The 15,143-nt window shown below is 39.4% G+C and overlaps 1 protein-coding gene across 2 annotated transcripts in view; it reads left to right on the forward strand.

Moving 5' to 3' along the window:
• Positions 1 to 15,143, forward strand: part of Alkbh3 (alkB homolog 3, alpha-ketoglutarate dependent dioxygenase) — a 33,772-nt gene that overhangs the window by 6,756 nt on the left and 11,873 nt on the right. For both annotated transcript variants that reach the window (XM_015477798.2, XM_015477799.2), the window contains exons 5-8: positions 314 to 361; positions 1,722 to 1,825; positions 3,455 to 3,543; positions 9,188 to 9,397. In XM_015477798.2, the coding sequence (XP_015333284.1) occupies positions 314 to 361; positions 1,722 to 1,825; positions 3,455 to 3,543; positions 9,188 to 9,397 (451 nt within the window). The remainder of the gene's footprint in view (positions 1 to 313; positions 362 to 1,721; positions 1,826 to 3,454; positions 3,544 to 9,187; positions 9,398 to 15,143) is intronic.

Raw genomic sequence — 15,143 nt, forward strand, 5'->3', positions numbered from 1 at the left:
TGTCTCTATTGATAACCTTTTGTATAATGTATTCCAGGCTAAATTACGGGTGAAATATGAGAGAGTAGAATGAGAATTGATTTTGTTCCACTTTTGTCTCCATGGCCTGACCCTGTCGGTGTTCTGTTCGCAGTGCTGTTAATGATGTACCACCACCTTGCTGCTTATCTCAGTGGTAGAGGAAGATGGGGTTGTGCCTCCCTCCTAGTGCTCTCTGGTTATGTGATTTTAGTGAGCCAGAGTTTAAGACTCCAGAGGACAGCCCTTCCCCCAGTGCCTCGTGCTAACACCTCTCTTTCCTTTGTTTCTTTAGCAAGGAGGGTGTGTATGAAATCAGCCTGGCACCCACAGGTGTATCTAGGTAAGTGACTCCTCACTTGAAAGGGACTATAATTATCACCAAGTTATAATCTGTTAAAACAGACTTGTAATTTCTGCACTTTAAGTTCTTGGGGAATAAGAATCTTGTAATATATAATATTCTAGTGTGAAAATATTTTCATAGCCTCCATGTCAGATATAGTCACTATTACTACCCCAGCTTCTCAGATGAGGAACAGAAGCCTCGAGAGATTGAGTCCTTTTACAGCTGCATAGTAACTTCATTTTAGAGTTGGGTTTAGTCTATCCTTGGCTTCTCTGCTGTGAGTGCTGCATTATATTATTATTGTATTATTTTTTGTGAATTACTTACAAATACTAATTATATAGTATCACATGTCATTTATGTTGCTACATTAGGGTGGATTTCAGTAGTTAAAGTACAAGACATTAGCTATTATTTTAAAAACATTTTGAAAACCTCACCGTAATGCATAAGTGCGCTACTTGTCACTATAAAATTAATGAAACATTCAAAACAAATATAGCAGAGCTTACACATCTAAGTGAGTTGCTTAGAGGATCTTCTGCTAGACTTGGAAGTCTCTAAAAAGTTCGTTGGCACTGTTGTCATTATCACCCTGCTTGGAATCTCCCCTTTTAAGCAAAGTTAACAGCTACACAGAACCAGTTGCATTACTTTGGTTACAGCTTATTGTTAATTTGTTGTGGCTTCAGGTGAATTTTGAATAATGGAATGCACCTTCAGAGTGAAGATTGGCTGCCACCAAGGCTCTTCAGGAGACTATCCCATGGGCTTTCAGAACATTTCTTTGGAAAGATACACAAAATGATTTTGAGCTAAATTGGCATTGTTGAAATAAACATGCATTCAGTGAGAGAAAGAATCCTCATTTGCATCTGTTTATTTTGATATAGTCATTAATGATCTCTGTCTTTCCATGTAATTGGCATAGTCTCTTAAAAGACCACTAGTTGTTAAACTAAAGATGAGTATGATCTTTGGGTTGTAAATGAGAAAACCAAGATTCAGGAGAGTTAACTAACTTTCCCAAGATTTCACAGCTAAAAACCATGCTGATAATTTCTGGCCTTTAAATTCTTGGTATTTTTATTTGGTAGTACTAAAATTCTGAGTTGTATTTGAATCAGTCTGTAGAAGCTCTCATATATCCCTTAATTTGGCTTAACATGGAAGGAATTTATTTTATATTTGGAGCATTGTGACCTGGGTGATATTAGCCTTTGCTTGCTGTGGAGGGGAAAAATGACTTCATCTACCCACAGGAGGGAGGATCCAGGTGAACACTGCTCAGGGTTAGACATCTAACCCATCTTTTCCATGTTCTTTAGCTAATAGCAGTTCTTTCTGCCTCAAGGGTGTGCTTGTATCCTGGCTTCCTTGACTTGAAAGAAGCTGACTGGATGTTGGAACAGCTTTGCCGGGACGTCCCCTGGAAACAGAGGATGGGCATCAGAGAGGGTGAGTAGATCTGCGGGGCGACAGTGGCACTGCCTTGGTCTCCCTCAGAGTGTTTTCCACTGTCTCTGCCTCTGCTCACCACAGCCAGTCTTAAACAGAGATTTGACCTGACACCCTGAGGAGGAGCAGGAAGTAGCTAGTCACAGGGGACAGGAATACTCCAGGCAGAAGAGACTCTGGAGAAGGCCCAGAGGTCAGGGAGGCCATGGTGAGAGCACAAGGGGCCAGGGGAGGCTGGGTTGCCTGCACTGCTGACACACTCCCTTTATGTCGGTTTCTCCCTCTGTTACTTCCACAGATGCTAGCTTCCTTCTTTCTTCATGGAGGCGTCCAGAGTTTTCTTTTTTCTGATCCTATTTGGCATACATTTTTTTTCCATTTACTCTTATTGACTTTTAATTCTCATTTTACTTTCACCAGAAGAGTCCAGTTTCTTCTGGTTTCAGCATCAGCACTCACTGAACTTGTGAAGCTGAAGCAGAGTTTATTACCTGACCTGGAGCCTGTCCTTCCTCTGTAGGCAGCCACAGCCAACGCTGCCTGTTATGCCACAGATGGTCACTGGGGGTCGTCTGTGCTCTAGCTCGGTGTTTCCTTCCTGGCACATTGTGTGAATTTAAATTTTCTGTAAAGAAAGGCAATGTATCCTGACTTCATTTTTGTTATTCACACATCAGAACAGGAGTCAGCTTTTATGGGGCAACTTTCTCCCAAATCCCAAGAGTTCCTACAGCACAGCTTTGGTTGCATACCATACTTGCTCTGTCATTCAAAGTAATTGTTAATTTTAAGCAAATTATAGTTAAGTAACTCTCTAATGCTTGGTTTTTATATCTTTAAGTTGAGCTAATAATAATAATACCTGTCTTATATGGTGGTTGTGTTAATTAAATGAGATAAGGCATGATAAACGCTTAACAGAATGCCTGGTACATAGTAAGTAGGCCTTTGCCAAGGTTAGCTGTCTTGTTTGTTTGTTTTGGCATTGAGGCTTAAACTCAGAACTTTGCCCCTGCTGAACATACACTTTACTGGTGAGCTACGTCTCCAGAGCTGCTGCTGCTTACTGTGGTTGTAATTGATATTAGTTGTGGGAAAAATAGCAGATCTATAGATAGCTTCCTCTCTAAATAAACTCAAACATCAAAAACTTCTGGCTAATGCCAGCTGTATGGTACAGTTGATCAGAACCCTTTTCCTTCATTTGGAATCAAAAGGGCTTGTGCAGTGTTGAACACAGGGGTGATTGCTTTGCCTTGTTTTTCTCATGGACACTGGTGCCACAAATTCCTGCTTGCAAGGGTCCAGGCTCCATAGCCTGCCTTTTGAGACTCTTGTTTATGTCATTACTGAAACAAACAAGTCACAGTTCTCATCTCAGAGCCTTTGCTCAGGCTGTTTCTGCTATTGTGTCTTCTCTGTCTCGTCTTCCTTGCTAGCTCTACCCACCCGTCCTACTCACCAAAGCCTAACATGTCCATGATGCTGGAACCTGGGTCAGAGGCCATCCCTCTCTTCCTCTGTGTTTCTCCTGACCACTTGCACATTGCAAGGCCTATAGTTGACGCACAGTCAGTACACCTTGAATAGCACTAAACCATCTCAAGAGCCCTGTATTTTCTCTCTTAGATATAACTTATCCACAACCAAGACTTACAGCATGGTATGGAGAACTTCCGTACACTTATTCAAGAATCACTATGGAACCAAATCCTCACGTATGTTGAAATATTGTCCTTGGTGTAATTTTATAGACTATCTATTGTAAGTTTTGAGAACTATAGAGTAACAATAAACTGTCTTGCAAAGGTACAGGAGGATTGCTAGTTCATAAAATCCTCTGGGTTTAAAATTGAGACTTTGTGCTTGTCATCCTTGATCCATAGATGAATTCAGGATGAGTGAAAACTAGAGTAAGCTGGAACTGGAGTCCAGGATTTCAGAACATGAACTATTTCTTCTGATACCTCCCTACCCAGGCTTTCTGGCTGTGACCCTTCTGTGTACACCCTGCTACACATTTGTTGTGTGGCTATATCCTTATGCCTAGCCAGTGAGGTTAGAATGTCTTTTTCCATCTCTCAGACTTCTTTGCTATTTATGAAAAAAAATCTGACTTTTTTTATTTTTGTTAACTTTGTATTCATTCTATGCCTATATTTCCTCAGACTTCCAACTTATTACCACTTTGGCTTGTTTCTGCTGCTTTTTTGGTTTTTAAAAATTTCCATGACAGTAGACAAAGATATTTTAGTATATAAATTAAACTCGTCCAGCGGATGGAATTAAGATCCAAGAAATAACTCCCTGTTTAGTTCCTGGAATCTTGCCTTTGGCAAATAATGCTATGCTTTATTGAAAGAGACTGAAGAAAATGGAGTTTTGCTTGTGGCATTTGGATACACAGAAATGTGACACATTTTGGAACTTATGGTAATATGTAAACACAAACCACCAATTTACTAAAATGTTCACAGATAAAACATTGTCTGGGATATTTTTTACAAAAGAGATATGCTTTGGTTCCTAGTGCTGTATTTAGAATGTGACCTAGGAAAGTGTCGAGACCCTTTGTAACTGAGGTTGATTTGGAAACATGGAGAGACTTGAATTAGGCCAGTCCAACATAGACCACTATGCTTGTTTTTGTCAGAATTAATTACCTTCTTGTCAACAGTCACAGCTGAAGTTGGGGATTAACCAGGCTGTCGGGAAGAAGCTCTTTTTTTACTCTAGTTGATCTTTAAAACAGGGTTTTTCAACCTCAGTGCTGCTGACATTTTGGACTGGATAATTCTTTGGTGCAGGGCTGTCTTGAGCATTGTAGGATGTGTAGTGGTGTCCATGACCAGTGGCTCCTCTCACACCATCATGACAACCAGAGTGACTCCAGACCTTGCCATACATCTGCTGAGGCATAACTGCCCTGATGAAGAAGCACCATTTCAGAGTAAATGTGTCATATGAGATTTGCTGAATAGAGTTTCTTATGTCTTTCACTCTGGGGGCCTTTTTTTTTTTTTTTTTTTGACAACCCTTCAAAATAATTTTGTATGACAAATCTTTTTTAAACAATGTAATGTGTGCTTATTATTCGAAATGTAGATAACTTAAAATAACATAAAGGAGAGTTCTAAAATTTTAATGATTTTTTTCCCACCTGGTGTTTTAGTTCCAGTCTTTTTTACTTTAGGCAAAGATATGTAGAGGAATTTTCCTATCAAAATAAGATCAATTGGGGTGGGATTGTGGCTCAGTGGTAGAGCACTCGCCTAGCATGGGTGGGACCCGGATTCTATCCTCAGCACCACATAAAAATAAAGGCATTGTGTTGTGTCCATCTACACCTAAAAAAATAAATATTAAAAAAATACATTAAAAAAAATCAATTATGTCTACTCTGTTCCATTTAGCTATGTATCATTAACATTCTTTAGTGCCATTAAATATTCTTCACCATGTTTAAAAGCTGCATAATGTTCCATAACTTATTTTAAGCAAGCTACTTTTGTTGGGTATTAAGATTATCATATTGGAATTCTTTAATCTGGAATTTCTGTGTTTTTTGTTAATAGATTTAGTTTATTTATATACTGTTTTGAAGTTGCCCCTTTCTCTGTGTTTTTTTTTTTTTTTTAAAAAAAAAGGAGGATTCACAGTGTATATGCATGTTGGGGTACTTGTTTAATTTAAAAATCATTATTACCTCAAGCTTAACATCCAATGGAAAAGAGTCAGGTTCAGTCATATGTTTTTAATTTTGTTTTATAAGATTTGTTCCAAATAAATCTTATGTGGACCCAGTAGGTAAACCAGATCCAAGCACTGACTGGCTGAGAATGCCACCATCTTGGTTACCCCTTCTCCTACTGTAGACTCTGACCACCTTCGTGGTACCTAGGACTCTGCAAAACATTGTTTGAAATCTTTTTCCTCTGTGATTTTTGTTTTCTCATACTCTTTTTCTCAAATGTCTTTTAAGGATAGAATGTCTTCACTGAACAGTGAGATGACGCTGAATTTTAATTTAGACATTCAGTTCTGAAGGATCTGTATATAGAGTATTGGTTAAAGAGTCTAAATTAATCCTCTAGTTCATTATCCCCGTTTTTCTCCCTTTCTATCTACTTCAACTACCAGAAATAACCAAGAAAAAAATATATACCCACTTCAAAATGTAATGCAAACTTGATGTTATCACAGTGCTTAGCCCCCAAGTAAATCAGGGAGGTGCTAATTAGATTCACAGTCACATTATAGAAATGCTACCTTTCTCCTTTATATCTTGGTTTTCTTATTCTAGTATCTGATCTTTAGCTCCATGAAGATAAGTTTAAAGCTGTAAAATAAATAGGAATTACAGATTACTGACATTATTTTTGGAATTTCACTTTGGAATTTGTTCTCTTGAACATAGGTTAGTTTAATAACATTTTTGTTGTATTGATCCAAGTTTTCTTTGTTGTCACTGTTTATTTTTTAAAATGCTCTGCTTAGGATATAATGCTGATAACTATAACAAGGACACCCACCTTCAACCATGGTTTCCATTTCAATGAGCGATGCTCACATATGCTTCCCTGGCACTTTTACCTGACAGTAACCATGTGACATACTTAATAATGTTGTGCTTTCCTTTGCCAAACACCTGTTCTGTCAGTACCAAACATGTACACAGACATTTGAGGAGTTCTTCAGAGTCACAGTTCTTGAGGAATAAGCTTTGGATCTCTGGAAGGTAGTCCATGAAACCTTTTGTGGGGGATCTTCAATAGTATTATTATTATTATAATATTGTGGTGCTGGGGATTGAACCCAGGGCTATGTGCATGCAAGGCACACACTACAAACTGAGCTATATCCCCAGCCCCAATAGTATTATTTTTAAAATAATATAAGACTATTCAGTGTTTGCACTGTTTTGATTTGCACTGATGTTACAAAAGTGCTAGAGAATAAAATTGGTGACACTGTAGCATGAATTAAGTAAGCATTGTCACCTAGCTATACTGGTAGTCATTGTGTTCTTCACCACCGTGCGCTTCCAGTTTAAAGTTTAAAAAATGCTGATTTCATTTAAGAATTTCCCTTCATGAAGAGTAGACATTATTAGTTTTCTTAAATCTTGGCCTTTTGAGTGCATGTCTTCCTACTAGTTGGATAAAATTGAAAGTACACACAAAGCACCTGCTACAAACCAGAAAGCATTTGTTTGAGCTTAAAGCTGAACTAGCTGCTTTTTTCATGGGCTATTATTATTTAGAAGAACAATAAGAAACAGACTGGTTATTCAGACTTGAGTGCTTGGTATCTATTTCCTCATAAATGAATGAAGTCAGTGTCACTTCAAGGAAAACAACAAACAGGATTTATTACTAATGATAGAAGTTGAACTTGGACAAGAATTAGAACTTTGAAAAACTGGTATCCATTACTTTAAGCCTGACTTCTTCCTATTACTTAGACTTTTCTGACAAGGTCAGTATAGTATTAATGGATGTGAGTTTTGTTGTTGTACAATGAAGTGTTTCAATGTCTAGAAAATCTGTATAGTAACTCAGTTGAACTAGTATTTTCCATATGATCCTGGGGAATGTTATGAAATAATATTGGGTTAAAGATTTCATCCAAAGTGCAAGCTGGACCAGTAGATTTAAATGTAAAAGAATACAAAAAGTTTGCCGGGTGTGGTGGTGCAAACTTGTAATCCCAGAGGCTTGGTAGGCTGAGGCAGGAGGATCGCAAGTTCAAAGCCAGCCTCAGCAAAAGTGAGGTGCTAAGTAACTAGTGAGACCCTATCTCTAAATAAAATACAAATATAGGACTGAGGATGTAGCTCAGTGGTTGAATGCCCGTCATTTCAGTTCCTGGTATCCCCTCGCCCCCCCAAAAAAACAAAAACGAAACCAACAACAACAAAAAAGAACTCAAAAAGTTTAAAATGGTTTCAGATGCCACATTATTTGAAAGAACTGTAAACTACATATTTGGGTGAAGCTAATTTTTTTTTTCATGTACTTCAATGAAAATAACATTTTAACATACTGAATACAGAATCATAAAAGAAGAATTATCTTACTTCTGTTGTCAGACACTTTAGAGATTTGTAAAACAGTTTTTTGCATTACAAATTATAGTTATTTTTATAACAGAATATTTATATTAACATATAATGGATTTGTTATTGTACTTTAAATAAATTAATCAATAATTTAATCTTTTTCTTTCTTTCTTTCTCTCTCTCTCTTTCTTTGGAATTGAACCCAGCACCTCACACATGCTAGGCAAACATTCTACCACTGAGCCATATTCCCAGATCATCAGTCTTAATTTTTAATATGGTAAATATCAATAGCAATAATCCATATATACAAAAGTTCTTTGGGGTCCTCAATAATTTTGATAGGATAAAGCTTAAAAAACACTGTCCTAAAGTACCTATAGAGCCCTTGAGATTTCTGGAAGTTACGGAATTCTAGCAAAAATTCAAAACAGTGCAAATTCCAGTGCAAGTTTAAAATAGTGCAAACACTGAATAGTCTTGTATTGTTTTAAAAATAATACTATTGGGGATGGGGATATAGCTCAGTTTGTAGAGTGCGTGCCTTGCATGCACATAGCCCTGGGTTCAATCCCCAGCACGACAAGCTTCACATAGGAGCTTCCTGTGCAAAGTGTAGCCCCTGACAGTTCTAAATACGCACTACCTCAGTGAACTCAGGGCACAGGAGGCAGGGTTGTGGTATCCCATGAAGTCTGATGGAGTTTACAGCCTTTACAGTGTTCAGGGCATGTTATGATTCCTATTCTGTAGAAAAGAATTTTTTCCCCTCCAGGTTCTGTTTTTAGGAAGTTAGCCACTCGAAGTATTAAATATCTTTTTTTAAAAGCAACTCTGCCCTTGAGAATCAAATAAGAATAGATTGAACAGAGAGACATCCAGTGAGGAGTTCTTTCTCTCCTCAGTTTGTGCTACTTGGCTGCCCATCAGCTTCTCTGCTTCACTTGCCCCCCTGATAGCTTACCACAGGAACTGCCCTGAATATGTTGACATTTGCTTTTTGGTGAGGGCCATGTATTTAACACGAGAAAGATGAGGTGGGTAGAGAGGCCCTGGTTCTGACATTGCTGTACCAAATTTAGTACTTTTACAACATTCCACAGGTTAACTTGCTTCAAAATTAAAATGATGGAAGGAAATTAGGCTAACTCTTCTTGCTTACTGTTTACTCCATTCCGTTTGCTTATTCCATGCCCCCATTTATAACTTGACCTGTTTGCCCTTTCTTTCTTCTTTCCACGTGGCTGCCATCTCGTGCCTGTGTAACTGCCTCTGCACTGTCCTTGACCTGTTGACTACAGTGGCATCCTGTGCTGAGCACCCTGAAGAACCGCATTGAGGGGAACACTGGCCACACCTTCAACTCCTTACTCTGCAATCTTTATCGGAACGAGAAGGACAGTGTGGACTGGCACAGCGATGATGAACCCGCACTAGGGAGATGCCCCGTCATCGCTTCACTCAGTTTTGGCGCCACACGCACTTTTGAGATGAGAAAGAAGCCCCCGCCTGTAAGTATTTCTTTTTTGTCTCACCCTGCCTCCTATTACTCTGAAGAAAGTAGAGCTCCTAAAAGCTCCTATCTGCAGATAGAGAGGATACAAGTGTGGGTGTTACTGAGAAAACATGTTCAACTGATTGCTTGCCCATAGTAAGCTTCTGGCCTCCAGGGTGCCCGCTTGTTCATTTACATAGCCAACGGGAATGCCTGCACCATCTCGGTGTTGGGGGTCATGTTCATTGATTGAAAGAACTGACAGTCCTGTCCTCATGGAGATACATTTAGTGGAGGTAGAAGATGTTGCTAATTACTCAGATAATTGCAATTGTGGTAAATGCTATGATGGAGGGCCTACAGGGTAACTCAAACTCATGGAGCAAGAAGGGAAAGTAAAGAGCTTCAGAAAAGATGCCCCTGAAGAAGCCTTCATTTTAAATGCTCTTCATGACAGCCTGGGCCTTGTGCTGCGAGAGAGTGTCACATGCACTTTTGTTCCTCCTAAACCTTCTCCTGAAAGACGCATAAACCTGGACTCTTTTGGAGAGAGGAAACTAAAAGCCAGATTACCAGAGGTTATCATCTAAGTTCACGTAGAAAAGCAGTGACTGAACTGTGTGATGATTTCAGTTTCTCATACAGCTCTTACCTCACTTGCATGAAATTTGATACTAGGGCTATTAATTTTTTTTTTTTTTTTTTTTTTTGGTGCTGGGGATTAAACCCAGGGCCTCCCACATGATGAGCGTGTACTATACTACTGAGCTACACACACTGCCAGCCCTAAGTTTTTAAAATCAAAAGTGATAGAGACAAAGATAGAGAAGTAGCAGGGACTCCAAGAAAAGAGTAAACTTCCACCACGTTATCTTATTTCCAGGGTTTGTGTCTCTTCTTAACCAAGGATCCTGAGTATTCAGCTTGCATCATTAAACCAGACCCAGTCAACTGTGGAGGCCAGTAGGCTGATTTTTGAATATGACCTAATCTAGGCCACATCCTTATTAGTCACTCAGTGCTGAGTCTGTTCTTCATCAGATATACTTCTCTAAGAATACAATTAAGGGGCCCTGGGCTGCCTTCCTGGGGTGTGTTGGGTTCCATGCTGTGGGTATTTTGGAGCATATTGAGTTATTCTGCATGTATGCCAATAAGCACTTTTATTGGTATAATTTCCCTTAATTAGTTTTTCTTTGCTTTTGTTTACATAGAAACTTTGGTCATGGTTGGCAGGGGATTGTGTCTTGCCAGTGTCTTATCAGCTTGTTCCCTTAGCACTTGAATAGACTTTACATTGTCACTGGCAAGCAGCCTCCATGTACCTAGGAGTGCCACTTGAGAATCAAGCTCCCCAGCCTTTGCTGTATTCTTGTTAGATTTGGTTGTGTTTGTGTACAGAGCACTCACTCAGTTAAATCCCAGATTCATGCTTGTGAAGAATTCATCTTGCCCTTGAGATGATTTCTGTTTTATGAATCACAGAGAAACACTGTGTGTCTCATTATTTAAGTTAAGACCTTCTCAAACTAGACACATGAACACCATCATGCTGCCAGGCATGGTCTTGGGAGCTAGGCTTACCTTCCTTCTGCAGCTGTCCTTCCAGCCTTCTGATTGGCACATAAGCTTCAGGAATGTCATCTTTAGTATAATCCTTGTCTTTAGTGCTTCACAGTTATTTTCTTTGTTGCTAAGTATTTAAGTATTCATTCACTGTTTCTTTACACACAGACAGTCACTACCACCACCCCTTTGGGAAAAAATGTGGGTCCTATTTATAGATTGGAGCTTAAAAATTCCTAAAGTATGCCTTCTGGGTAGTTAGTTTTACCATACAAGCAGTTTCCTACTACTAAGCATTAACAATGTTCTGGTGCCCAGAAACACCCCTTTCTTTCTCCTCTTCAGGCAGTAGAAGCTCTTCATTTTCTCACATAAAAACCTAATACGTGGCAATCAATAGCTATTTCTTAGTAATATACTTAAGTTATGTGACAGGTTAATGTGTGCACAGAGACCATTAAAACCATATACAACATTGTTTCTGTGGACAATCACTTAGAACAAAGAGAGAGACCGCCATTACTAAGGCTTTCTCTTTCTTAGATTTCTTGGAGTTTATTTTTAGAAACACCAGTGAAAGTGTAGTACATGAAACACTCAGAAAGTGCCAAAGTCCCCTTCATTGTCTCCCAGTAGCAAGGAATCTGCACCATATATGGAAGCTGATTTGATGAAATATAAATCTAACAAATCAGACAATTTGTCTGAGGTCTTGAAACAATGCTTGCTGAGGAAAGGGTTGGAGAAGAAGTATAAAGTATAAATCAGTATTACAGATTGTTGGCTGTAGGAACTTTCAGCTTCTGGCCTAGTCCTAATTCTCATTGGATGTGTCACAATTTTCATGTATCTTCTCAATTCTGTCTTTTGTTTAAGACGGGGAAAGTTGATACATAATCACTCATCAGTGAATACACCTCAGATGCTCATTCTTGGGTAAACAGGACACAAGTATTTAAGTATGTGTATGAAAAGACTCCTTCAGACTTCATTAATAGATTCCAAAAATCTGGGGCTTCACCAGTGTCACTAAACTAGAATGGCAGAAGCTTTTCTTTAAGTTGGCATCCATTAGAGTATACATCTTCAGCAATCCTTTTGAAGGGAAATGGTTATTGCAAATCATTGTCTACTCTCTAAACTCAGGTGATAGCTCTGGGAACGTAACTCATGATTCATACTACCCAAGGTAAAGCATAAATTCAAAAGTATAAATTAGTTTAATCTTCTGTGTGGGCTTTGTAGGAGTCTGACTTTCTGTAACTCTTAGAGATCTATCACAGAACGCTGCCATAGGTTGTAATTGTCATGTCTGTCAACAAGACACTTTTGAGGTACCTTAAAGGTTGTGGGAGGGACTCTTTCAGACTCCTATTCACTTTGCCTTGTCAGATAAGCTCAAATCTCTTTGATTTGAGTCACAGTTTCTCATCTGAAGCTATCAAAGAAGTCACAAGATTCTCTGTACTTCATGCATGTATTCGGTTTTGAAACAAAATCATTTGTTTTGGGCTACTTTCAAAGAGAAATAATCTTGAGTTTTTAAAAATTCAAACTCCTCCTCCTCTGCAGCAGCTGCTGTTTTGACGTCTGGCACCTTGAGTAGATCTCTGTAGCTGCTGATCTTCTAAGAGCTGCCCCAGTTCCATACACTGTATTCTTCACGATTTCTGATTTCTCCCCGTGCTGAGATGGGAAGGCAACCTTTGTTTCCTACGGGTCAGCACCCCACCCCCATTTCATGCGTTTGGCTGAGTCTGAGTCCTGCATACATCATCCCTGGGTTTAACATCTCTCTCCCTCAAGGTGCCCATCCTTTTTTCACTATTCTGTGTCCTAGTCTGTAAACTCTTGCTCATTTATTTTGATTTTAGAGAAAGTTTCCATTTCCTCTAATAATAGTAAGGTACTTGGGGGCTGGTAGACTTGTTTGATCTTGTTCTTTCATTTACCCCATCCCTTCTGTTGTGTAGTTAAATTGGAGGCTGAGGGAAGAGTACCATACCCATATCCTGGCCATTGCTTGGCTATCCCACTTTAAGACCAAAGTAAACCTTACCAGATATTCTTCACTTCACCTTTTTTATTCTATAGGGTTGGGTTTGTGAGAGCTTGCCTACACTTCTTGTCTCAAACCTGGTTGTACTTTTCAAACTACATCGTGTCCTTGTTTGCAAAGATTCACCTGGTTCTTTTCCCAACTAATACTAATTCTACACAGAAGAACAAACTGGAAAAGGAACTACAAAAGCCATTTGGCAGGCTGCTATTTCTCTGTCGGTTACCATGGAAACTGATGGCTGAGTGGGGGGGTTATTAGATAATAGCAGGAAGTTTGTGATGCACTGGAGGTTTAGATGCCAAAAGCCTTGTTTTTCTAGCAAATTATCTTGGATGAGCTCTTTCCTTTACCAGTATCTTGTATGTGACTATGAGAGGCTTCTTTCCACCCCTAGCTGATTGAGCTCAGGCCAGCTGGGCCTTTCTCCCAGCGCTCCTCTCCCAAATGCCTTCTGAAGGAAGGGTCCTGTTCATCTCACCAGAGCAGATAGCTGTAAAAGCAGGTCTAGTGGTGGAGACCTGCTGCCTCCCTTGCTTTTTCTTTTATGTCTTGTGTTCTGCATACTGCTGAGAAGAATGGAGTATAAAAAAAAAAAAGCCCTGATCATAAATATTGATGTTTTTTCCTTGGATTCTAGAAAAAATTAGGATATTGAAATCCAAAATAATAGGAAACTGGATAAGCCAGGCTTGTGCAGCATTTCACGGTGAGGCAGCAGCCCTTGCTGCTGCACCCCAGCCACCCATCGCACCCTCTGATTACAGCATCTGTTCTGAGGGGTCATGAGAAACACTCAAAAGAAACTGTTGATAACCACAGTCCTTTTAACCATTCCCCAATGAAATTTAGAAAATCAAGTTTTATTTCCTGTTTCTGTCCCTGAGGTTGGTAAAAAGCACTTATCTGCCTCATTTATATTTATTCCTTTTTGTAAATGGAAATGATAATTGGTAGCCACTTCATGGGAGTGATCAAAACATTTTCTCATGAAAATTCCTGCAGTAGTCAGTGAGTTTTTAAGCTGTTATAAATGGTAGATACCATGGTAACTTATCAGAAATTGAAAAAGGAAATGAATATCAGTGAAATAGGCTCCAAGTTCTCTTGGCCGAGAAGTATAATGGAATCTCAGGGAATTTGAAGCGGTCTTTGGGTCAGAAATACTGATGGAGTTTTGTGGCTACTATCTCTAGGGCTGTCTCATTAGATATCACCGGAGCTATCTCATTGGAGGGTGTGAATGAGTAAATGAGTGTGTGTGTATGTGTGTGTGTTGTATAAGTGGATAGTCTTGGTATGTCTTGAGTTACCTTCAGACTTGAGATTTCTTGGGAGTTGAAATTACCATTTGCTTCCTCAGGGCCTTGTCTCAGCCTGGAATCCATGCCTGACATCCTTTAGGAATAATTACTTTTTGCAAAGAACTTCCCAGATTTATATTGCCACCAACAGTTGGGATTTAGGAGAACAGTCTTTTCCAAAGTGATTCATTGTGTTTCTGTATATGGCATGGTTAGGTATGGAGTCTGCTTGCAAACTTGACTTTTTAAAACTTGTCTCTACAGTAACTTTTTTTCTTTCTTTGCCATACTCTAAGAACTATTCCTTGCCTGCTGGTGATTTTCTCATCTTTCATAGGTCATATTTTCTGAGGATGACTGCCTAGTTAGAGTAGAAAAGAGCTTAGAGTGTTTGAGGAAGGAAAGGAGGCCGTGTCCTGGAGTCTAGCCAGCCAGCATGAGGAGCAGAGCCCATGATGAGATGGGAAGTGGGCAGGGGTCAGGTCAGTAGAGACTGTGGACCTCAGAAAGAGAGCATTTATTTTAAATCTATCAAGAAGCTGTTAAGGTGTGCTAAGCAGTAGAGTGACGTGGCCTGGTTGACAATTTTAAAAGGTCACTGTTTCTACTGGGCAGAACCTGGGCTAGAATTAGAACCTTAGCAAAAGAGGAGACAAGGAGACCAGTTAGGAGGTTGTTAGCCCTTGTTTATTCCTGGGACCAAGGGTGAGGGGGAGAGAGAAGGACACATTCCATGACATGAGCTCAAAAATATAAATGTGAGGAGTAAAGAGTAAGGAGAATCCTCCATCACCTGGCTCTGCCCTTCTCTGGATCACGAGACACGATGGCCT

This window comes from Marmota marmota, unplaced genomic scaffold (assembly GCF_001458135.2).
Source record: "Marmota marmota marmota unplaced genomic scaffold, marMar, whole genome shotgun sequence".
NCBI lineage: Eukaryota > Metazoa > Chordata > Mammalia > Rodentia > Sciuridae > Marmota > Marmota marmota.